This window comes from Acanthochromis polyacanthus, chromosome 17 (genome assembly GCF_021347895.1).
Source record: "Acanthochromis polyacanthus isolate Apoly-LR-REF ecotype Palm Island chromosome 17, KAUST_Apoly_ChrSc, whole genome shotgun sequence".
NCBI classification, from domain to species: domain Eukaryota; kingdom Metazoa; phylum Chordata; class Actinopteri; family Pomacentridae; genus Acanthochromis; species Acanthochromis polyacanthus.
In genome coordinates, this window is record NC_067129.1 from 8775706 (window position 1) to 8801712 (window position 26007).

The window sequence follows — 26007 nt, forward strand, 5'->3', positions numbered from 1 at the left end:
ACTGCATTATAAGGTGACATTTAGGCTCTATTTATTAACGTTCAACAACATACAACAATTAGAAATCCTTTCAGCTTCCAAATTCCTGAACGAATGGTCAACACCAAAATAATTTATTAAGAAAATAAACATACGTCTTCAAAAATATACAGTCATTATGCTTCATGAACACTGACTGAACTCTCAGTGAGTGAAGGATTTTGTCTGAAGACACATTCACATTGTGGTGAAGTCATACCAGCTTACAGACATGTTGAAATACTTTCAGGTACGAGGTGAGAACGTGCTCAAATGCAGTGTGTTACTGTCGGTTCACCGTGGAGGAAATGATGGAGTGCGAGAAGCGGCAAACTTCCCTGAGCAGAGAGTCCACTCCCGGTGTAAGAGATGAGATTTAAACCCCAGACCACCTGACGAGTCCGTATTTTTAAGCACCCCACCAGTGTACAGACATGAACACCGCACACAAGTCTTACAAACAATTCAAAAATACACATGTAACACTACAAAAATTCCCCGTGAGGTGCAATTACGGTTGAACCCGAAGTCCGTGTTTAAGGTGCATCCATATCGTGGATCCGCACAGCCAAGTTTAACTGGGGTGAGGATTTTCTGCTGCTTTCACATTCTGAGGAAAGAAAAAAAACAAATCCGTGTTTGTTGATGGCAGGACAGAAATGATTAAGGCTGAAAGAGGAAATCTAGAGGAGCTAAAGGGATAGTTCGGGACTTTTTGACATGAATCTGTATGGCATCCCCGTCAGCAGTGTTGTTCATTCACACAGACTTACTGCCGACAGCGTCCAGTGAGCGGAGATCCTGTCCGGTTTTGGTCCAGACGAAGGTAGTCCGGCAAGTTTGCTGGGGTCACGAAAATAAAGCGTTTTCTTCTCAAACCAATATGTGTTCGAAACGCTTGGCACTATTTTCTCTCCCTTCATATCACTCCGCGCTGCCTCCAGCTGGAAGCCGCGCAGGTTTCACTTTGTTTACTGCTCATAAAGTTAACAACAACATGTCTGACTACGACAGCGACGATGAATATTGACTTCAGCATTCAGCCAAGGGGATATTCTTTATGAACACGAATATACTGAAGAGAGAGAGAGAGAGAGAGAGAGAGAGAGAGAGAGAGAGAGAGAGAGAGAGAGAGAGAGAGAGAGAGAGAGAGAGAGAGAGAGAGAGAGAGGACAATAAATAAATAGTGCCAAGCGTTTCGAACACATATTGGTTTGAGAAGAAAACGCTTTATTTTCGTGACCCCAGCAAACTTGCCGGACTACCTTCGTCTGGACCAAAACCGGACAGGATCTCTGCTCACTGGACGCTGTCGGCAGTAAGTCTGTGTGAATGAACAACACTGCTGACGGGGATGCCATACAGATTCATGTCACAAATCCCGAACTATCCCTTTAAGATTCATCGTCCAACTGTGGGGCTTTGATTCATCTTGACAACTGTATGGTGCACAGCTGGACATTATGGAGGGTCAGTGAGAAATGTTGGTCTTTAGATTTATTAAAGCAAGCTGGAAGTTGTTCCTTAAAGGGTTGCAGCGTCTGAACATGTAGGTGATTAGCAGAAGTAATAACCACAAGCGATGTATAAAGAAGGATGATGCAACATTACATTATAAAAAAGAAGTACTCAGTACGGACACAAGTGATGCTGAAAGATAAGATGTCTGCACGTATTTATGAGATATTTTCAGGAGCTGTCATGATGTCCGTCTTTATACAGTCTACTATAAGTGCACATCCTCTGTTAACTACAAGAACTGTTTGACAGCGACTGTGTCCTTTTATGATGTTGGTCGAATTTGTTGAGGGTTAAGAAGTCAAAGCAAATTTCCGTAACAGTCGTTTAACAAAGATGTGTTACCTGCAACAGTGCTGGCTCACAGTGACAGAACACAAACATGACAGAAATTTTCCCAAATACAACATCAGCTCTATAAGAAGGCACCAGGCCCATTACTGCTTGATACTGTACAATATAAAGCAGGACACAGCCTGATCATGCACCAGGATTTCTCCAGTAAAGAGGAACTTTTGGCGCCCCCTTTAAGACTTTTTAGGTGCAGAATGAGAGCAGCAGCAAATAGAGAATTTAAAAAAAAAAAAAAAGATTTTCTTAATCCAGTTTTGTGAATCAATGTTTCATTTGTAGAAGTATCACTGACATTTATGTTAATGGTCAGAAATAACAGCAAAACACAGATTTCTGTCAAACAACATAACACAATTTCATTTTCTTTTCTGTTCATGAACTGACCATACTTACTGTTGAGCATAGTCATCTGGAAGAGATAATTCTAAACCACAATAAAAGCAGACGCATGACAAATCTGCCTAGTGCTGTCTCTTAGCAATATCAGCTGGTGAAATCGGATGTGTAACAGTAAATTAAATCTTGCATCAGACTATGTCAGGACTTCCTTCAACCTCTTTCGTCTTTAGTTTCGGTTTTGTCAGTGTTTTACTTACTAGTCCTGTATTAACATTTTAGCATCTCTAGGGTTCATTGGTTTAACTTACTATTGAACAGAAATGTAAAAAAAAAAAACTTCACTTTGAAAAATAATAATGTAAATTTTAGGTAAAAAAAACAGTTAAAAATGCAATGTGCAGGGTTTACTATATTTTATTTAGACGGACTGTGACAGATTATCAGCTGCTTCGTCTCCAATGTTCAAGCAGAACATTTTTAAAGCTGTCGCTGCTACAAAAAGACATCCTTCATTTTAAACTCCAGTGAGCGGTATCTGTCTGTAACCGCAAAAATGTTATTTGTATTTCTGTAAAATGAATATTTGTCTGATCGATAAGCTATTTTAAAGAAAATTCATCTTAATAATATAGATTGGTTAAGGAATTATGAAGATGAAATGGCAGACGTGCACCCTGATTCAAGCTTTTCAAACATGAGGATTTGTTGTTTTTTTGCAAGTTTTACATTTAATACATCAGGGTTTGGACTTGCAACTGGGAAAAACAAGCAATTTTAAGACGTGTGTACACTGAGCAACTCATCAGTTAATTGGAAAATGGCTTCAATGACATAAAGAACAGGATGCGATTCTCAGTTTGTTAGCCTCACCTGTGAATAGTTGAATGGCGACACCATGGGCTCTGGTCTCGTGTAGTCGGGAGGGTTGGCATGGGGGTCGTAGCCGAGGCGAGCCAGCATGGGGGCGATTTCAGCCATGTCGCTGATCACATCAGAGGGAATGTGTCCCACCCACTTGGAGAGGGCCTCCGTGTTCACCGGCTTCATCACCTGGTCCGTCGAACGCTCAACCCTGCACAGAAACAAGCACAAGCTCAGTCCATACATGTGTGTCCAACCGTTGTGCTGCAAGTTTTATGCAGAAGAGACAAAAGCTCCACAACAGATAATTAATGAGAAACTGTCCACTGAACACAGATCCATTGCAAATTTAAAATGCAATTAAAAAAATCCAAATGAAGAAATAAACTGAAAACTGAACAAACACTAGTAAAAGCATTTCCTTGGATTTGATGATGCCATGACGTATATATGAATTATATAACATTGACTTAATTTAGACATTTTCAGTCTTCCATATAAATCACTATGTTCAAATAAATGTACAAGCGAGTGCACAGTTATCAGAACCACAACATGCCAAATGCTGTGACACTGCACAGTTCTGAACAGGTTATAAAACATTTGTGTGACAAATATTACGCCAACGATTGCATAACCAATCAAAATAAGGGTGCTAATTCTCACAGAATGTGGCCTAATTCTTTCAAATATATGCCAGGTTTGGGTTTAGCAGTATGCAGCGGCCAGATTCTCACAAAATCCCCTGAGCTTCTGCCCTGCAATGAGACGCTTCACTTGAATCACGACAAACAAGTGAAGCAACACAAATTAAAAATCTACCGTGGGAAGTCTGTAAGCTTTACTTGACCTTGAAAGTTTGGCTGCTTTACATGAAGAGTCTGGCGTCTTGGTGGCTCAGTGTGTTCACGTACAGCACTAGTGCAGAATTCAAATCTGCGTCACAACCCAACCTCTGCTGCACTTTAATTTAGTAAATTAAAACAACATAACACACGGATAAAAACAATCAATGTAAAGATCTTTTCAACTAAATAGCTGAAGTGAAGTTAGACTGAATTAAGGAATTGGCAGTTTCTAACAAAATGAAATACGTGGCAGCATCAAGAAGGCTTTCAATCAGAAATTAAATTTTTATCTTTTACGGTTATTCTCATTATATTTTAGAGACTATTCAAAGTGTGGTTAGGCTGTGTTTTGGACACATGCATTTTATAAACAGTTGGCTATAGACATGTTGTGGTTGGTTTATAATATTTAGTCTTTCAATTTAAACTGTAAATTCCCAGGAACCAAGGAGTTCCTTCTTCACCATGTTGCACCAGTCAACAATCACAAATTAATATGGACTAAAATATTTTTTGAATAATGAAGAAAACTAGTCTCAGATTAATCAATGACAAACCTGATAACTATAAATTTACAAGAAACCAAGATATTACAGCCACATGATAAATAGTGTTTTGAGTATTTAGTTGTGACTCTCAGTACATGACTGTTGTTCCTAATAGTTAACATGCTACAACACTCTTCTGCACATCGTACTTTATTTAGCATATATTTGCACATTTGCTGTGTGTGCGCTGTCAGCTTTGGTATCGAGGGAAATAGATCACAAAATACAACGCAGACTGCACTACCTAGAATCACTGGATGTATTCAGATTCAAATTACTGAATTTGATTTAGCCCAGTGATGATCTCTATGTGTCAGATAACAGATGGTACAAAGATAATAAAAAAGACAACTAAAATTCCAAACGCATACATGTAATTCCAGGATGAGGATCTAAACATGTCATATATGGTTATATTTCATTTTATTCATAACAAGTAGCACAGGTAAAAGCAAAACCCTGGTTATTCTGAAGAACAGCTCACAATGCGCTTAGCTGACTGAAAGACAGAGGAGGCGGGTAAGCTGCGAGAATCACAGTCGCCTTTCAGCAGCATGAAAAAAAACAAACACCTTTAATCCTGAAATAAAGCCACTCCTCAAAGCTAGCAGGGTGAAAATTCAGAGGAGGAATAAACACACAGATTAAGATCGGTGTAATTCTCTATCATCATGTACATGCAACAATTAAATGAACTGAGCTCCTAATAAACACGGCTGATCTCAGAAAAACATGGAGTCAACAGAAGGGGCAGATAGGGGGAATTTCTGCTACTCAGAGAGAATAATCTGTGGTGTTTATAGTGAGGCTAGGAGATGACTTCAAACACCAAAGCACACAAAAATGAGAATTGTGATTGAGGTCATCTAAAAGCAGGCTTGAAACTAGAACAGTAGGGTAAACACATCACACATGCTGGCGAGATACTGAAAACTGTGAGTTAACTGCAAATTCAGAAAACCTACTGAAGCAATTTTTCTTTTTGCGAAAAGATTACCAGCTTTAACAGATTAGTTAAGCAGGATTAATGCTGTGTCCAAACTGCATGTCGGATAGCACTGGAATCTCCTTCTTCCCACACTTTCCTCACAGTGGATTGAGGGTGTCTGTGTTGACTAGTCTTTGCAAGCATTGATATTCATATTTTCTGCAGGGTATGACTGGAACGCTGTAGTGAGGTAAGAATACTTGTCTTATTTTATATGTACAACCAGTGCTATGCCATCAATATCATCATGGAAACACCACCTGAAAATGTGCGTCTGCCATTCCTGTTGTTAAACAGTATTGTATCTCCACCCTGTCTATGACACCAGCTTTTCCCCTCGCCTTCCCCTGCAGCTATTCTGACCAACGATTTAGTTTCTAATGCAGCTGAATACCACATCTTACAAACTAATTCTAAAAGCCCATAATTTGGCCGTCTGGTTAGTTTGTTTTGGATTAGATGAATATTCAGCATATTTTGGCTACTCATCCTGCATTAGGGAGCAAATCTGTAACACGTGACTTTTTTTCTTGGCTGGTGATGTCAGAATTTAATTTTTTATTCATAATTTAACACTACAATAAAAACTGAAAATAACTTAACCTGTCAAACGCTAACCCTCTGAAATGCGTGATGTTGTGGAACATGGCTGGTTTAATATATTACCAAAATAAAATCCAAACATTTTTAAGTTTTTAAGACTGAACTGCCTGTAAAAATATTAGGCACGATTGCATTTAAGACCATTTCAGAACACGAAGGATAGCACAAGAGTTTCCCATGATGTGCAGATAGCCTGAGACAGACAGTCTCAGTTTAGTGTGCTGAGATTCAGTTATCTGCCTCTGAAACTTTTGCCACCACAACAGAAGTAAACAGGCTTTCATTTTGAAATACATTTGTAAAACGTATAAACCCTTCAGTATGTTTCAGAAAACCTCACAGCATTAAACCAAAACTATCTTATAATAGCTAAGAGGTATGCTAGGTACACACACTCACTTGGACAGAGACACGCCACCAGCCTTTCCAATCAGTTCTTCATGGTGCAGCACCGACGGGTCCCACTGCAGTTCTAGGAAGTGAAGCAACTTCCTCATTTCTTCCTCTGGGTGTAGAACGAGCTGCTCGTAGCGGACGGGGAGACATCTGGCTTCCCCGGCCGCCTGGCACTGGCTGAACATGGTCTCCACCGCACTGCTCCACTTGGTAAGACAGTCCCTGTAGCTGTTAAGATCAAAGCCAGAGATGGTCACCTGTGGAAGGAGAAAGAAAAAAAACACAGAAGTAGATCATTTATTTGGTCACAACGTGGTACAAGCACAAACTTGTCACTTAGCTGTTTGGAAACATGAGAAAGTTTCTATATTTACATTCATGGTGAGGACAAAAACAGGCGTACCTTGCGTGATATCATGGAGTGGACGGTTGCTCGACCGTCTCGTAACATGAGCACAAATTTGGCTTTAGGGAAGAGGCGTGCCAAGTAAGACAGAGACTTCAACGCAAATGGGTCCTTGTTGCAAAGACGAGGTGCAGGCTCTCCGTGGCCGACAATCACCTGGAACACATGTCAAAATCGTGACAATCTCAAAATGAAATCCCCAAGCTGTTAGAATATTTATACTGAGATACCAAATATAACTATCAGTCAGATACGTACTGATTCTAATGCACAATACAATACATTAATAAAAATGTGTTTTTTTCTTTACCCATTTTTAATCAGCAACATTTTTTTGGGCTGGTAGGTTAATTGTGTTATCTCTGTGTAGTCTTTGCTAATCCAAGCATCTTACAGCTATAGCTTCCTATTTTACCAATAAATATCAGAGTGACATGTATTTTCTCATCTCTCTGCAAGAAACACACAATTCAAACAGTGCTACACTACTAATGAATAATCACATCTACAGTTTGTGTCATTTGTGTGTTTCCCACAGGTAAATTTTCAAAAGCAAATCCAATTTAGATTTTGTCCAAAATGGCCACTGAATTTTCTCGGATGCTTGTTTATCATATATGATGGAATTTTTTTCATGTTTTTTCCTCCATCCCATTACTGTGCCTGCATTACATTTGAGCATGTCTACAGCTGCAGATGTGTGTTTCAGGCTCTTCAAACCAGACTGCACAGCTTACCTCTAACAGGAATGCTCGCACAGCTGAGTCCAACACCTGATCGGTGACACCGGCCTCATCCAATCGTATTCTCTCCTTAACTGAGCGGCTCCAGGTCGCCCTCATAGCCAAAAGGCGGGGAATGACTCGGGTCTCCTCCCCACAACGCACGGCATTGTGGGCATCCAGCATGACACGCATCAGCGTGGTGCCACTCCTGGGGAAGCCACCAATGAAGATGATGGGAGTGTCTTCAGGGAAGTGTTCAGTCAGAGATAGGCTCTGATTGCCTGAGCCCAGGTTGAGCTCCATCCACCTATAGCGGTGGCTTTTTGGAGGACAGTCTATCCCACTCATGCCCAAATAGAGCAGGGAAGCTGAGCAGAGGAGCACACAGCCCAGCAACAGGTTTGACCTGGAGCTCCTCATGGCTGTTTGTTGTTTCTGGTAGTCAGTAGGACATAAAATAATCTTCAAGGGCGGGTGAGGAGGTTGGGCTCACATGTGAATGTAGCCACGTCAGTAAAGGTCAGTTAGACAAACAGTCAGGCAGATGTGCAATAAACAAAGCTGGGAAGTGATGCTGAAGGAGGTTTGGTGGAGCACAGGAAGGTGCAGATAACCAGGTGTGGGTTGGGATAGCTTCTCATTCCTCTGCAGCAGCTAAGCTCTGTTTTCGGAGAGCAGGATCCAGGCCCACCACACTCCACAACCAGTCACGTGCCTCTTCCATGGCTCCCACCTAAAACATGAGAGGGACACTTTAGAAAGAGCTGGACCAGCAACAGCTTATAACCAAATATTGTGTGTATTTGCCCAAGCTTGTAAACTGCTTGGCAGTATGAGAAGGATCAATCCCGAGCTTGATTTCACAACTTTCTAAATAATAGAAAGCATAAATAAACATATTTAAATTTTCTGATAAATAACTCCTAACATTTGCTGCTTCCCTGCATAAGTGAGCTATTATCAGCAAGCAGGGTGTGATGGTGACCGTCCTTTTGCCAAGAACACTTGCACACACTTTCAGAGGGGCTGAAATGCATCCAGTTTTTGTTCTCAAAGCAGCTATTTTGCATTTTTTTCTCTAGGGAGCCATTGACTGTTGAACCATATCAAAGTTCACTGCGGCATGCAACGCAGACACTCTCTCAGGCAATGTATCTGTAGCTACTAATTACAGCTCGCTCATGTTTTTATTCTCACTGACAGTTTCTGCCACAGTGAAATGAAAAGCAATTTGTTAGAGCTCACATTACTATTGACCAAGTGAGACATCTTGCAACTTCCCTATTTCTCTGCTGCAGTGTGCACACAAGCAATTTCAGCCACACAGCCCTGGACTAATTCCTCTTATTAGCACACAGAGTAAAATACAAACGCTGGTAAAAAAAACACTGAAACGGTCAAATGCAGGCGTCAGCAACTCTAATGATTCAAGTCATGTTTCTCAATACTGATTTCACTGCAGTTTTTAAGTTACTTGAAAACTCACATCAGCAAGGTTTTACTTTTCACAGAAGCACATCTGAAATATGCCTCCTTGTCTCAAAGGTATTTTGGCCTCTTTCTTGTTCAGACTGGATGTGGAGTTAGCCTAACATCTGGATGCCACGTGGGGAGGCCTGCCCTCGTTGGGCTGGACTGAAAATTCTCCCTGACGATCAAAGCAAAAAGGAGAAACTGCTGGAAACGAGGACATCATGGTCTGGCTAGGACACTTAGGTGCTGCCTTAAGCCATGTTAAGTCTACTTGTAGCCACAAGCTTTACATGTAATTCCAATGCATTTTAATACAGAGATTAAGCCACTTGGAGTTTGCAGAGAATTAGGGCAGTGCAAGATGAGAGGCCTCGCTGCTTTTTTCCCCTCAACGGATTAAAAGGGCTGGATCACTGAAATTACAAAAAAAAGCAGATTGTTTCACTCTAGTGCTGCAAATAGCTTAATTTTTATATTTTATTTTACTATCTTCATCAGCATATCATTTAAAGGAATTCCTGTGCTGCCTGACCAACAGTGTAAAACCCAAACATAATCAGGATATTAGGCAATTTTTGCAAAACAGTTACTGATTACGTGTCCGTCCACTGACTAACTGATTTGTTTCATCTCAGTCTCATTTACCTCTGGTGTTAACAAGCAATGCAGATGGAGTGATTTTAGTGTTTGTGTTTCTCAAAGCCTTGAAATATAAATGCACATTCAGTAAATTCAGAGCAACTCCGCACATACTTTGGATAATCCACAGATTTAATTGTAAATTTTTTCAAATGGGTTTTTGTTTTTTTCAATAAAGTACTTTCATTAAAACCTCTTTATACTATGATGTTTCAAGAGAGCGATGTTGAAGTTTTGCATTTACGCATTTTTAATGCCGCGAGTACCACAAATGAAATTAATGTCTCCCTCACTTCTCCGGACTGGAAGTAATAATCTCAGAGACAGATATCTGAAATCCTAGCCAAATAAAACCTGTCTATGAGTAAATAAAATGCCAACCAAAGTGGTTTCTGCAAAGACTAGTAAACATCTACTGTGATAATTCTGGAACTACCCTGGAAAAGGTCACTGTGTTTACTTATCAGGGATAAGTCAACAAACAAGTCTATGACAAGCAGAAAGTAATGACCTGTGATCACAGTCTGACGGTTGAGGTGGCTGGCATGAAAGCAGCACTTTGACATCTCTGTGGCGAAAGTTCTCAGGAAATCCAAAGCCACTGTCACCTCTTCCGTACTCTTCTCTGGAGAAAACACTGACTTTCTGCCAAAGCTAAAGTCTGATTGGCAGAATTCCATCTACACTTTCCCTAAACCCGGCTAATGCCTTAATTTATTACGGCCAAGAGCATGTCCATTCTCCGAGCCGTTCCCTTGAATCCTCCCCACTGAATTTCATGTATTTCTGCAAGAGTCATTATTGTTTTCTTTTTCTGTGCTGCAGTGATGGGCCTCCCTCAATTTAATGTAAAGCTACAGGGAGCACGGACACTAACTTCCTACAGAAGTGAAAGTCTGAGAGTGAGAGTAAACGCCTCATTTTCCCTGGAATCTAATTGATGAGTAACTGGTTCCTTGAATTCTCAACATTTAAGGCAAGCCAGGGAAGAAACATTGTTGTTGTTTTCCATGCACCGTTTCTGCCATAAACATGCTTTCTTTCAGCATAGTGGAAAGAAAACATCAAAAATATGGTATCTGCATTGACTATTAATTGATTAGTTGTCAATTATTAAATTAACCTTCAACTATTTAGACGAGCGATTCACCGTTCCAAGTATTTTTTTAAAAATCGGACTATTTCATATACCAAACAATACATCTTTAAACCTTTTTAAATTAAAAGGGTCAACAGTTTTTGATTTCAGCTTCCAAAATTTGAGTATTCTGGTTTCAGGGAACTAAAAATCTTGGGTTCTGGACAAAACAAGACATGTCAAGATGTCACCTTGGGGCTTGGAAAACACCCTCCCAATTTCTGTCATTGTTAGTTGCACCCTTTCAAAATCGTGTTTACTTCACTGGCGTTTGACTACTAGAAATGTATGCAAATTAAGGCAGATTTAATCAATTAATAGCTCATTTGCATGTTAGAACAGAACATTTCTATACACTTGGAAGAATATGGTTGTTCAACTGTAAAAAGGGCAACTGAGGAAGTGAAATGGAGGCAACTGTTGGATAATATAGTGGTTTCCAAATTTAAAAAAAGCCTGAAATTCTGCAATACATATCTTTAAAGGCCCTTTTCAGTCATACTATGAGCTCAAATTCAGTACCACTGACGTACAGTGAACTCTGCAGTTCTATTCTCATTTTATTTTGATGGGTTTTACAGATGGCTTTGTTCTCTGTCATAAATCACTCAGTCTGATTTACAGAGTAACATATTCCTGAATATTTGAGATTTTATATTTACTTTCTGGCTGTTGACAGTATTTTCAGCTTTATGGAGTGATGTGTTAGAAAAAAAAATTAAACTTGGCTTTGTCCAGTGTTCAGATTTCTGCTTTGGAAATGATACAAATTAATGCATTTTTAGATATATAACACCTGATCTGCATTAACTTTCTTAAAACTTGCAATACAAAGCAGTCACTGATTCAGTTCAAGTTATCAACTAGGAAGTACCTGAAGTAAAGCCTCCTCACCTGTAGTGTGTCTGTCCCCTAATTGCTCCTCCTTTGTGCATTACCTGGTGCCATGTGTTGTTGTATTAGCTTCTGTTTCTGCTGCAGTGTTCCCCCTCTTTGTCAATATATTTGGTATCCCCTTATTTTTGTCTTTTTTTGCAGCGTTGCACAAAATGCGTGCATGTTTATGGGTATATTATAAACAGGTCAAAGCTGTCACCGCTGTCACTCGTGTGTTTGTGTAAATAGGATTATAGTACGGTAGCAGAGCGCAGGCCCGGCAGCCACCAACATCTGGCCTGGTTGAACGGTACAGCTCGCACTGCGAAAACGCACCGGAGGCAGGAAACCACCAGGTGAACGACCTGCTAGCGGCCAAACACACACCGCGACGGACCAGCGGCCACCATGACCACCACACAGTCTGTCAACGCGCTGTTTCACCGTCTTTACCTACCGGGGGGCCGACTAGTTCAGCCGTACGCCGGGTGGTTGTTAAATTCACAGCCGTTAAAAATGGTGTTCACTCACCAGCGTCCGTGAAACTGCCGAAATCCGAAGGAAAAAAAGCACACATCAACCTTTGGTCCAAAACGCCGAAGCGAGCAGTTCCTCCGTCCCTCACAGACACGTCGGTGTTGTCCCGTCTTTTCCCCCGAGGTAACAGCCTTGGTGTCCCCAATATTTAGTGATTTTCTACACACTAAATCACACAGCGTTCGTCTTGACTCGCAGCGTAACTTTACACACCGAAGTCGAAGCTGCATCTGCCGCTGAGAGAGGGGAAAAAAAACCCACAGAGGACACGAGCGCAGCCACGCAGAGAGAGCCGTCCTCTGATTGGTCCTCTGGCGTTCTGAATTCTAAATCACATCTGCTTGGGCGCTTCCTATTGGTCGAGCAGTTAAAGGGCGATTCCGCAGCAGAAGCGACTGCAGGCTAAAATGACTTTCCCTCATCGATTGGTATGCTCTCAGTAAAAGCCCACCGGGGAAATTTAATCACAGTGTGGGATTTAGTGGAGGTTAAAGCCGCCTCATTTAATTTACCCATCTTTTCATTAGCAACACATTTTGGTTACTCTTTCAGGGTTACGAGCATCTTCGTGACAGATTGCAGGCCTCTGTGGAAGACCAAGTGTGACCAAATTATGAGCGATTCTGTCAAGCTGCAATAAATAAAATCACAACCTCCTGAGTTCATGGATAAGTAATGGCACATAAATAATCAATGAAATAAGTTCACTGAGCACATTAGGCAGGAGGGTCTGGCGTCCCTTGTAGGGGGGCAGAATCTGGCAGCAAGGGTGCCTGAAAAACATATGTTTAAAATGATTGAAAACACTCTAAAAACTGTGAAAATGGTGAACATAAGGGCAAATATCTGGAACATTACATGTCTTGCTGATTTAAATACACGAAAACAGTGTAATTTTGTTGTAAAATAACTAATTACGGTTTGTCAAAAAAATCAAACATTTCATGTGGTCGTTATGTACATATGTGTCATATTTTTATTGTAGTCAACATGAACATGTATTTTTTTTTTGTACTTTTAGAAGATACACAAACCAATATGGTGCAGTTGTGGGATTGCTCCAATAAGGCTGTGTGATATCTTTTTGGCTATTATTTTCATGTTTGCTGCACTAGTTATCTCAGAATTTTCTGTTAGGTTTTTTTGGCATTTTGTTGTCCACACCATATGAGCAGAACTCACTTGAATGCAATCTGTAAATTAACAAAACTAGGAAAAATCTGCTAAATAACAGGTGACAAACTGATTCACCATTATTTAATCCTTTATAGACCTAAATTTTCTTTCGAATAACTTGCACAGGAAACCGTTAGTTGTTTTCTTTTACAGTGTTCCTTACCAACAGTCAAAGCACGTACTACCTAGCATTCCTTTGGCTGGGGGCTTTTAACAGGGTAGTTTCACAGAGACCCAAGTGTGAGAGCAGCAGTTTCACAAGTGCACAGAATCAGTCAGCCAGTGAGGAGATCCACTCAGACTGAAGCACGGGACATTAGTGTTAGCAGCAGTATAACTAAGTGCAGACGAGGAGTTTTGAGCAGGAGCTCTTTGAGAGAGAGTGCAGGGTTTTAAACTGGAGCATTACAAAATCAGAAAATACAATGATTAAATAATGTTCTCAAATTGAAAGACCACACACTCAATTAAAAATAGAAGTCTCCATAGTGCCTTATGTCATTTCTTGCATTCTGATTAAATTTATGCACCACTTTGTGCCTTTTATGCATTAATTTATGGTGAAAATGTATTTATTGATGTAAAGGAAAAGACACATCTTTATTGGAAATGTTTTACCCTTGTTTTATTGAATCTTTTCTCTTTTATCTGCTGGTTTAGGTCACTTACCCTGAAGAACAAGAGCGGCTGTGGCTCAGGTGGTAGAGCGGGTCGTCGGTTCGATTCCCGCTCTGACCTAGTCATGTGTTGTTGTGTCCTTGGGCAAGACACTTTACCCGCCTTGCCTCCAGTGCTGCTCTCACACTGGTGTGTGAATGTTGGTGGTGGTCGGAGGGGCCGTAGAGGCGCGGATTGGCAGCCACGCTTCCGTCAGTCTGCCCCAGGGCAGCTGTGGCTACAAATGTAGCTTACCACCACCAGAGTGAGAATGTGTGAGTGAATGAATAATGGATCCATTGTGAAGCACTTTGAGTGCCCAGAAAAGCGCTATATAAATCTAATCCATTATTATTAAGAGCAGGTGGATGGAATTGTAATAGTGAATTCTCAGAAATCTCTCAATACTTTACAGAGATAGAGTTTTCTAATAAAATAAAAGAAAAAGGCAGTCAGTCCTGGCTGACAGCAGTGATCCTCTGTTTGGCGAGTTTAAGTTATTCCCTTCCAGTTGCAGATAAAGTCTGTCAAGGTCCAGGACCATTTTTTTTAGAAAGCACTAAGTGATTTTTTTTTTTTTTTTTAATGATGGTTTATTATTATTACCTCCACCAGGAGGCCATGTAATCATCAGAGTTTGTTTGTCTGTTTGTCTGTTAACAGCATAACTCAAAAAGTTATGGACAGATTTTCACCAAATTGGCAGCCATCTCTCAATTGTACAGAGTCCTTCAAAAAAAATCCTTGATCCAGACGGTGATCCGGATCACCTCCAAAATCTAATCAATTGTTACTTTTGTTCTTCCGGACATTCTGTAAAAATTTGGTGAAAATCCGTCCATGACTTTTTGAGTTATGCTGTTAACAGACAAACAGACAGACAGACAAACAGATGGCCTGGCGGAGGTCTGCGCTCTCCGAGTGCTTTTCTAGTTTTAATCTATGTTACTGTCTGTTGTGTGGTTATAGAGCGAGTAATTGTGTACCCCTGTTGCTGACTTTAGGACAAACTGCCCCTCGGTGATAATAAAGATTACCTTGACCTTGAAAGGAAAAGAGAAAATTCAAGCACCAGATGAAAATTCCAAATATGTGGAATATAATGCAGTGGGGCTTTCATGCATTCTCTATTTCTTTTAAATAATTATTCTCCTGTAGATCAACTTTTTTCATATAATATTCTATTAAGTTAACACACATATAGGTGTAATTCACTCTCTTGTCATTTTGTGTCATTTGTTTGAGGAATATTTACATGTGCACGTGCATCTATTTAAGTCAAATGTAGAACAACAAATTTTAGGTAATTTACACACACTGCTGTGCTTCATATACTCCAATGTAAATGCATTTGTTCTACATATTGAAGACGATGCATCTTTTATTTCCTAACTGAAAACTACAGACACCTGTGTAGTATATGAAATAGTATTTCAGACATGATAAATATATTTTTTAAAAAAATATTCAAGTGGCCTTTCCCATATGTTGACTCACGCATAAATTTTGTCCACAAAATCAATTATTAATATTATTGTTAATAATAAATCATCTGGTTCATGTCAAGTTGTCTACACTATTAAAAAGACAGATTGGATGTTTCTCTGTTGCTATATTCCATCGCACTGTGACCGAGTCTGAAAAAGTCATGGCCACATTATGTTGGGCCTGAAGGCAAAAATAAACTTCAGTGTGTCCATTAACCCTAACCTTGCCAGCAAGTTGATTTCTCGCGATATTTGTGAGTTCACAAATCTCTCAAGAAACCATCTTGCACCGCTCCCACATTCACTGTTCGTACAGAGCCAAGTTGGCACGGGCCAATCACGCAGCAGTATTCGTGTGTGGGGCGGGATATTCGGGTGTGAAGATGACACCAAGCGCCAGTAGATCAAAACAAACACGGCAACGGAGGACAACGATCGTGTAGATGCTGCTATTAAGTCAGTTTTAGCTGAATCTCCTATCGCTTCTTTGAAGGAAGAACAACGAGAGGCACTTTGCGCATTTCTGGATGGTAAAGATGTTTGTGCTTTTTTACCTACGGGTTTTGGTAAGAGTTTAATCTACCAACTGGCTCTGCTCATTGTGAAGATCCCGCGATTGGCTAAAAACAAACCTGTCAGAGGCGGGACATACTGTTGCATTGTCCAATCCGTGCCTCTTTCCTCCGAACGGATTTACATGGAGCGGTCCCAGATTGATATTGTGCAGTACTATCAAGTACTACACAATTATTAATCTGGCTATTGCCAGGTTACATTAACCCTCCTGTTGTCCTCATTTACAGGCACCAAAAAATATTGTTTCCTTGTCTGAAAAAAATCCAAAAATTCAGCAAAAAAATCCCCCAAATTTCTGAAAATTTGCAAAACCTTCAGGAAGAAACTTCCCATAATTCCTTAAAAGTTTTATTTTCTTAAAAAAAAAAACTAATTTGGCAAGAAAACTCTTGTAAATATTTTCAAAAAATGAGTAAAAAATCTTCCAAAAAAAAAAAAACACCTAAAAATATCTAAAGTGATTACATATATATCAGTAAAACTTATCTTTTTTCCACCAAAAAATGTTCAAAGATTTCCCAAAAATGTTGAAAATGTGGACATCAGAAGTTTCACTGTGAAAATATATTTTTTTGCCACATTTTCAAACTTTAAAATGGGTCAATTTTGACCTGCAGGACGACACGAGGGTTAAATGTGTTCATTTTAGTTTTTGTGCAATGTACAGTTTTCTGGTCTGCTGCACCGCCTTCCTTCATATCTGCTTTCATCCAGTAACAGATTTTGCAGCATTTGAGCACAAGGCTAGATCTTGACAGAGAGACTCCATAACTATTCAGAGCCCCATTTAAAACTGCTAGGGCCTCCCTGGGCTTCAGTGTAATTGACAACCAGCCACACGACCTTGTATGTGCAGGCAGAGATGTTTCACTTTCTCTCCTTCCTGTGGGGCCCTGGGTCGAGCCCACTGATGAGATGCTTATCACCTCACTGCAACAAATAGACACATCCTGAAATGTCTGACTTGGTCTGATCAGGAACTCAAAAAAAGACAGACAAGCAGTGAGCAAATCACCACATTTGAAGTCATAACCACAAAAAAACAGACTACCAAGTTCAGAATTGCAAAACTGCACAGTTTGGCAGGGCTGTTTCACAACTACACTGTTCTATTCCCCTTTTTCACACAAAATCAGTCACTGGTTCACTTTACAAAGATTGAGAAACCGATCTGGATTCTAATCATGCATCTAATTCAGCTGCTATTTGTGTAATGTGTGTCTCCTGTGTTCACTTCCATGCACAATTGATGACTGTGGGTCAGTGGGGTCAGTGTCATTCGGCTTTTCCCGTGCTTTAGTGTCCCGCCTTCACAAGGTAGCAAGTAAGTGGAGGAAACTGATGCGATAAACCGACAGGATGTGAAGAGAAGAAAGGTGCACGGGTTTTACCGGCACATCCTTCCTTTTGCTTCAACACAACAACCACAAAAACATGAGCTGATCTAGAGTCTGCAGCTGAAGTGTTCGTGTGTAAAGGTTGCACTTTCTATGTGTAACCTCTTACAGAAACACAACTCTGTCAAAAATGAACTGTCCTGCAGTAGTGACTAAAATAATAATAGTAATACATGAAGAATATTTAACTAATGAATATCACTATGGACCTAAAAACAATTTAATTTTTATTTTACAGCAAACGGCATGTTGTGTTTACAGCATCCTACCTCAGTGCTGCATTCACTGACCAACTAGATGATGCAGAGAAAAGCATGCATGAGCTTCAGATTCTAGATCTACTTCACCATCAGTTCACGGTCTGCAATTCATACGAGGTATAACGCCTTGTTTAATATTTCTTTTAGCACATGAACAGTTCAGGTAAAGCTCTATTCATTTTCTGCTGGTTGACCATGTTGCTTAAAACAACAGAAAGCTGCAGAAACAGTTCAGCTTCACTTTGTTACAGCGGGAAAAGATTGACATGTTTAAAAAAAATAAGAGGAAGAACATCTATACTTATGAATAAGAGTCAATGATCACCTCTGGGTCCCTCCTGTCTACTCTTTCTTACCACACATCCACTCTAATAACACTGTCTGACCTCATGTTCATGCAGGTTTAATTGCACGACTGATATCCCAGTTTAGGAAGTCATACATCAGTAAGAGACGTTATTTCTATACACAGTGGAAGAACCTGATGACTAACATGAAGACAGAAACCAAAAATAAATCTCTGCATAAACGTTATCTGCTGTGAAACACAAACGAGACAAGTCAGAGGCAGAAGTGTGATTCACTGTCCAGAACCCTGAACTTAAAAGTATGTGCATGTTTGATTTGAATCCAGCTGGAAGTATAAATGTCAGTGTAACTCTGAAACAACCTGCTTCTCTTCTTCTATTCATTTAAAGAGTCATCTTAATGTGATCTCAAAGGTTGATTTCAGCCACCGTGCATGTCGTCTGGCGGCATGTTGTTCAGTTCAAACAGCGCAGGACAAAGTCCAGTTCTGCAACAATTTAGCTTTTTCTCTTGTTCTCCCACATGGGTCAGTTCTGGCCTGTCACTGTGTCATGACTGTTCACTGCCTTCATCCATCTCTGCGTCTGCCGGCGCTGCGTTTTCCTGCTCCGGGTCGCCGGGCAGAACGTCTGCGACTGTCTGGATGAGTTCCTCAATCTGCTCCTCTGATAACCGCTCTTCACTCTCTTCTACCAGCTGAACACAAAAAAGAAAAAAATGAGGCGATATTCACCAAAGTGTGTTGTTACAAGCAGTGCAACACTAGAGAGTCTATAACTTTATATAATTTTATATTCTTCCTTTCTGTGTTTTTTAGCCATTTTTCTGGTTACCTTGTACTCTGTACTGCATCGGGTATTTTAGTTGTCTACATAAGACAGCTCAACTTGAGCTAAGGTCCATTATTCTGAAACTTTCTAATCATATATCACATTCTTTTCATTAGTTGAAGGAGTTTACCAGGTTTAAAAGGAAGAAAGATGTTCAATTTTCCTACAGGGAAAATAAGTTCTTAAAGTGAACCAAAAATTATGTAAATTACAACATCGACAGCTAAATGAAAACTCTAAAGGCAGAAAAAAAAATCAATTGATCAAGCAATTCAAAGCACTAGAACAGCTACTAAATGAAGCTTGAGGTGAGGTTATTTTGTCAACAGCTGTTTATAAGATCAAAAATACATTTTGGACCTCCATTTATCAGCACATCATTTAGCACAACAGCATTGGGACATTGGGATTCTGTTCTTCAAGAAAACCATCTGTATGTTGGGAGATTCAAATTCAAACAAGATGTGAGGAAAAAATGGAAATTAAGGATTCATGTGACATGGCAGAAGATCCTTATGATTAAAATCACTTTCTATGGATAAAATATGTTTTGAATCTGAATCCAGTCCAGACCGCTGCAGTAACATTTTGCGATTCTACTGACGTTTCTGGTGATGAAGTAGACGTCCAGAAACAGCCAAATGCTATTAGGCCCGTACATGTTACTCCCAGCTGTGAGTTTCCTCTCTATGAAATTATCAGTGACACAGATTCTGACCTTTCAAATGGGTCACTAATGTGCATTGATTTCACCAAATGGAACCAATGGAGCCTCGCACGTTTCAAAAATGACTCCACACAGTGGGTCATTTGGAACAGTGTGATATAATAGCTTGGTCAAGAATGACATTTTGTCTGTGACTAAACAGATTCATCACATAACAAGGCAGGCATTATTCCCTAGTTTTCTCATAGTAAAAACAATTTACAAGTCGGTTTCTCAGTCCTACCGAACCCTCAATGGCACTCCAAACCCATCGATTACGACTGAAGACTGAAGCTTTCAATATCAGGTGACATTAATTATTTTACAAAACTGATAGTAATTAAGAGTTTGTAGTAAATATTATGCAAAAAAGAAGCAAGTAGGGCTATTCTGAGAGAGGGGGGGGAGATAGAGATAGAGATAGATAGATATTTTATTAAACCTAAGGGAAATTCAAGGAAGAGACTTTACTTCTCCTGTTTATCATAATAAAAATAATATCTGGTCTGGACAGCAGTGGTAGTTTATGAAACAGAGGATAAATATCAGGTTCTAACAACACTGTGACACTAAATGTTTGAAGGCTCTGTTCATTGTGGGTTTTGGAATTTTTTGTGAGATTTGTTGACATTAAAGAAAAAGACCATTCTACAGAACAATTGTGGAAATGTAGACTGTCAAGAAGTGAGAAATATAGAAAGGTACGGTAATATGTTATACAAGAAGCTGATGGCGGTCATAAAAAGAGACTTACTAGCTGCATTTCCACTGCAGTCTGTGGCCGGTGGTTTAGTAGCTGCAGTTTTTCTGCCCTGATGGGGGGAAAATATTAATGTGTACAGAGCAGTGCATGCAAGTCGAGTCACATCATTTATACAGGACATTCAGAACAACAGATGTGGAGCTAAAGTGTTTTCCAATAGACGGCTGAGGCTGACATTACAAATTTACCAAACAAGTTTAAATATTCAAGTTAAGGCCATGCAATACTATTCATTATCTAAATCAACCCAGTCAATTTATATGTTTAGTTTAAGAACCTACAGTATCATATAGAATACAAATTCACCTGAATAATTTAAAGTAAGATTCTACATACTGCTGGAGTCTATAATATTCAAACCAAACATGAATTCTACGTCTACGTCTCTGTCGGCTCTGACTGACTTTGTGAGCTTGTGAGGCATCATGGTGGTGAGAAACTCCTTGACGATCTCAGGACTCTGTCTGCTGCACGGCGTCTTCGACAGGTACTTCAGCGTCTGGGCAGAAATACAGAAGAAACACGCTTCAATAAGGGTGTAAATGTGACCCAAGAAGCACGTGGTGGAGGTTTAAGTCAGTGAAGAGAATGATGGGAAGTGTGCCGACCTCATACATGATGGTGTTGAGGTTCTGCTGTCCGACGCTGTGCTTGTTCTTCCCGCTGTCCTTCCTCTGTTCCTTCAGGTCTGTCAGGAGTTTAAACACCTGAGAAGCACACGGATGAACAAACGTGTCATCAGTCTGACAAATTAATCAAAGATGTCATGTAAAGCAGTGAGACAGAACTTATAATTTTACCTCATAGTTGCTGAGCATAGCAGCATTAGCATTTTTCCTGGAAAAAAAGAAAAATGTTGAAGCAAGGAAACACAATTTGGACCTTTGTACTGTAAATGAAGCATCATAATGTACAGTCCAAGGCCGTCTTTCTAGCTTATTATCTCACAACCTTCATTTAGTCAGCAGGTTTTGCTCAGCTGTCACCTGAGCGGCCTCCACTTACTGAATGAAAACTATTAGATGTGACTGAAAGCTTGAAATTGCAGTTTGTGGATGCTTTGGGTCTAGTTATTTTGATTAGACAGTGTAAGCGTTGAGTGTGACAGTTTACTTCCAAACAAGATATTATGTAGCTGAGCACACAGGGCTAAATACTGGTTACAGTGAAAATGTACTAAATTATAAACGTAGTTGATCACAATATTTGATTTTCTTGTATTTTCAGTGCCATCTGTATTGCAAAGTTCATTTAGAACATAATTTTAATGATGCAAAGGGCTGCAACTGATCAGTATTTTAAAATGGTCCTGCACAATATGTTGTTTCAGCTCTGACATTACAATGTGTGCAACAATTACATCACAGGTAATTCAATGCGCAGGAAGGCAAATGAACTCAAACACATTGTGGTAAAACCTTTTTTTGTTGCTTGACACAAAAACTACTCATTTTTCAAGTGGAAGAGAAGTCTGTCTGCTGGAACGTAATTTATTTTCTTTAAGCTTTGTTTACAAGCCAGCGTTTTTGTATCCGGCCTCCCCGTCCCATCGGGACGTACACATCTGCATAGATCCTAGAGACTTGAACAATGCACTAATGCGTCCTCATCATCTTACGCGCACCGTTGAAGAAGTAGCAGCTCAAATGGCAGGAGCTACTGTGTTCTCGGTCCTAGATGCGGAAAGTTCCTTTTGGTAAATCAGACTAGATGAAGCCTCATCTCTCCTCACAACATTCTCAACCCCTCTTGGCAGATTTAAGTTCCTAAGAATGACTTTTGGAATAAACACTGCCTCTGAAGTTTTTCAAAGAGCCATGGAGCAAATATTCACCGGATATCCTTGTGCAATAGTGGTTGATGACATCATCATTGGAGGGAAATGAGTTGAGGAGCATGACAAAAATCTGGAAAAGGTTTTGGAGCGAGCCAGACAGATGAAGCTCAGGCTCAACCCCAGAAAACGCAAATTCAGACTAAAGGAAGTAAGCTATGTTGGACATGTGTTCACAGACAAAGGATTAAAAGCAGATCCAACAAAGATCACAGCGATAAGTGACATGCCACCTCCTGAGGATAAGACAGCCCTGCAGCGCTTCCTAGGAATGGTTAACTACTTGGGCAAATTCATTCCTAACGACACCACTACGTCAGTTGCTACACAAAGATGTGGCGTGGAGCTGGACACCACATCAACAAGATGCATTTGAAAAGCTCAAAGCATGTGTAACAAGTCCACCAGTATTACACTACTATGATGTGCAAAAACCTGTGACTCTTACCTGCGATGCATCCCAGCATGGTTTAGGTACTGCCTCTTTGCAAGAAGGCAAACCTGTGGCATATGCATCACACACACTGACTCAAACAGAGGTGAGATATGCACAGATTGAGAAAGAGTTACTGGCTGTAGTTTTTGCCTGCTACAAGTTCTATGACTATATCTATGGCAAACCTGTTGTGATCGAGACAGACCACCAGCCACTGGTCACAATCCATAACAAAGCTTTCCACACAATCCCAGCACGCTTACAGCGCATGATGTTAAGGCTACAGAAATTCAACCTAACTCTTGTCTACAAAAAAGGAAAACACCTTTACTTGGAAGATACTCTCTCACGTGCACCAAGGCAGGACATCACACCTCGAAAAGAGGAACAAAATGAGTTTGAGGTCATGGCAGTTCAGCTGATATCTCCTCAGCGGATTGAGGATCTCCATGAGCACACAGCTGCAGATACCACCCTTCAGACACTCACTCACTTTAACCAAAATGGATGACCAGTGTGCCAGAGGTGATAAAACCATTTTTTGGATTTCGTGATGAACTAACTATTGACAACAATGTCATAATGAAAGGCAACAGAGCTGTTATTCCCACATCTCTACTCACAGTGTACTTAAAGGCACTACACAAAGGACACCCAGGTGTTGAATTTTCAAAAAGAAGGGCAAGGGAGTGTGTGTTCTGGTCGTCACTAAATGTGGATATTGAAACTGATGTTCAGACATGCAGTGTTTGTAACAGTCTGAAACCTCACCAGCAAAAAGAACCACTCAAACTACACACAGTGCCTGACCTACCCTGGTCTGTTGTCGCCACAGACATATTTGAATGGGACAGCCATCACTATCTTGTACTTGTTGACTCATATTCGGGCTGGTTTGAAGTAGACAAGCTCAGCAACTTATCATCCCCGTGTGTAATTGAAAAGTTGAAACACCACTTCTCTGTGCATGGCATTCCACAAAAGTTGTACTCAGACAATGGTACTCAAAACACAAGTCAGTCGTTCCATGAGTTTGCTAAAACATGGGATTTCATACACGTGACTAGCAGTCCAGAATACCCACAATCCAATGGCCTCAGCGAGAGAGCTGTGACAAGTGCAAAGAGGCTGTTGGAAACATCAAAGAGAGATGGAACAGACTTCTACATGAACCTGCTAAACATCCGGAACATGCCCCGTGACAAAATACTCGGTTCACCTGCTCAAAGACTTTTGTCAAGAATGACCCGGACGACATTACCCATCTGCAAGCAGTTGTTGAAACCAGCAGCTAAACAAACAAACTGTGTAAAAGCACAACTTACAAAAAAGTGTAAAGCGCAGAAAAGCCGCTACGACAAATCCAGCAAGCCACTTGCAGCTTTAACACCAAATCAGGTGGTGGGACTTCAAATAGTCAGAGAACACGAAAAAATAGGCATTGTCAAAAGAAAGTGTAATGAACCACGTTTATACATGCTAGAGTCTGATGGTGCACAATACAGACGAACTCGCCGCCATATTCTGCCAGTGATGGAGCCACAGCTTTCCAAGCCCATCATACAGACTAATGAACCAGAACTGTCACAACAAATACCTGAACAAACAAGTGACTGAAAACACTGAGCTTACTGAACATGTATTGAAAGAACAGTGTGAGAAGCAAAAGACTCCCAGTAAAGTGTCACAGAAGTGTACTGAAACACAGAACAGAGATCCTGTTCAGGCCAACAATACTTTGTATCTCACTAGATCTGGCAGAGTCTCTAAGCCAAATACAAGGTATCTCAATTAAATATGGCATATAATGCATAACAAGGTAAGGTTGTAGAACACAGAGGTTAATGTGTGTCATTTTGGTGTTGTGGTTATATATTGAGGAGTGCATCGCTGTTTTAGTCAGAAAACAGTGTTTTGTTTAATATCGAGTATTGTTACAGAAATTGTGTCATGTCATATTTGCATTATTTGGTTGAAGACCAAATCTAAAAAAGAGGGATGTAGACAGTTGCATAGTTGATACTATTTTGGTTACTGAGTGTTGACGTACTTAAAGTAAATCTCACGAGATGGTATAATGTGATCTCGCTGTGTACTCACTAGTAATGGACATGTTCTCCCTGTGAGCTCCATGTTAATGTTAATAAACATAACGTTAAACGTTCATTCGGACTCTCCTGTGAATGAATCTACACACTTCATGTTAAACTAGTATCTGTCTGCTGCTAATTTACCATCATGGTGTGCCAGCTTTTGTGTAAATGGGTTGGAAGGTTGAATAATTAATTTCGGAGTAAATATTGTCAATCAGTGTTGAAACATGTTCTACAAGCTGGAAAAAAAATGCATCTTTTTAGCAATTGTCACTGTCTCCCGCAATTTCATCACAACAAATAAACTTACAACACCGCAATTTTTTAGAAAAGCTGCCGCGAATTCAGGCATTTCGGCCGCAACAATCACAAAAAACGCACGTGAAATCCTGGAGGGTCTGTATAATATTAAACCTACAAACACAGCTGAACTGGCAGACCAAATACTAATTAAATAAACAAAGCCTCGCATCCAATGGCTGAACTGGTTCATTTACATCAATAAAAGGTCGGTACTGCCCTATTCGTTTTCAAACAGACTGTGATTTTGTGTTTTTCGACCACATATAGTAGAAAATGCGCCTAAACCCTGCTGTCATCTCACTATGTTTGAAACGAACCGATCAAAAATTAACCTCAAACTGAGAAGGACGAGTATTTAACGACAACGTTTGTCTGCATTTCAAATAAACAATATACAACCTACAATTTAGAAAGATAGTGGATAAATATATATCGTAATATATCGTATTTTAAAAACCTTACACTTCCATCTTGGTTGGCACTTCGAGCCTTTGCAAGAAAATGTCCGTGTAGAAACCGAACACCGGCTCAAAGGTTCCGCAGCTACGATCTTCAACCACTTTAGAGTATCTGGAGATGGCTGGTTGGTTATTTTAAACCACAGCAATTCTCTACTGTAATCTTCAGGTTATAATTCAGTAAAGAAACAGACATCACTTTGCACTGAATCAACTTGTCAAGCAGTTAATCAAACATCAACCATCAGGCTGTCTGAGTGCTGCAATGCTCAGCTATTTTTAGTTTAGTTCATTTATATTGTTTTGGAAAATCTTGAAATAAATTAGGTTTATTTGTGTACACCCTCATGTTGCCCTGTTTTTATTAAAATGTCTAACTGAGCTCCTGTCTGCTGTTATGTTTGTGTTGTGCTGCTCTCTCCTGTTCAGAGTGCTTTGTCATTTTAGAAATGTTG

General features: G+C 40.1%; 2 protein-coding genes across 5 annotated transcripts in view; both read right to left on the bottom strand.

The window, feature by feature from the left end:
- Positions 1-12523, bottom strand: part of LOC110959222 (protein-tyrosine sulfotransferase 1-like) — a 149811-nt gene extending 137288 nt beyond the window's left edge. The window contains exons 1-6 of one of the 2 annotated variants that reach the window (XM_022206006.2): positions 12262-12522; positions 7617-8337; positions 6877-7035; positions 6477-6730; positions 3100-3301; positions 7-628 (exon numbers count right to left, since the gene is read on the bottom strand). In XM_022206006.2, coding sequence (XP_022061698.1) covers positions 593-628; positions 3100-3301; positions 6477-6730; positions 6877-7035; positions 7617-8024 — 1059 coding nt within the window. In that variant the 5' untranslated portion in view covers positions 8025-8337; positions 12262-12522 and the 3' untranslated portion in view covers positions 7-592. Of the gene's footprint in view, positions 1-6; positions 629-3099; positions 3302-6476; positions 6731-6876; positions 7036-7616; positions 8338-12261 lie in introns of those variants that run through there. The other variant, XM_051937620.1, reaches the window with a different exon arrangement.
- A 5410-nt stretch (positions 12524-17933) lies between these two features.
- On the bottom strand, positions 17934-25638 carry crcp (calcitonin gene-related peptide-receptor component protein). 3 transcript variants are annotated; one of them, XM_022204888.2, is made up of 6 exons: positions 25557-25638; positions 21229-21265; positions 21037-21135; positions 20833-20927; positions 20420-20477; positions 17934-18825 (listed from the first exon to the last, which is right to left on the bottom strand). In XM_022204888.2, exons 1-6 carry the CDS (start codon positions 25562-25564, stop codon positions 18679-18681), a joined length of 444 nt encoding a protein of 147 aa, XP_022060580.1. In that variant the 5' UTR covers positions 25565-25638; the 3' UTR covers positions 17934-18678. The 3 variants fall into 3 exon arrangements, with proteins under 3 accessions (XP_022060580.1, XP_051793582.1, XP_051793581.1); XM_051937622.1 differs by lacking the exon at positions 25557-25638 and adding an exon at positions 25528-25546; XM_051937621.1 differs by lacking the exon at positions 25557-25638 and adding an exon at positions 22711-22736.
- Between the last annotated feature and the right edge of the window lie 369 nt (positions 25639-26007).

Bases quoted from the DNA above. Each gene is read 5' to 3' on its own strand.
- crcp (XM_051937621.1), bottom strand. The intron at 21,136-21,228 runs GTAAAATTATAA...TGTGCTTCTCAG, and splicing joins CTATGCTCAGCAACTATGAG to GTGTTTAAACTCCTGACAGA. The intron at 18,826-20,419 runs GTAAGTCTCTTT...TTTTGTGTTCAG, and splicing joins CTGCAGTGGAAATGCAGCTA to CTGGTAGAAGAGAGTGAAGA.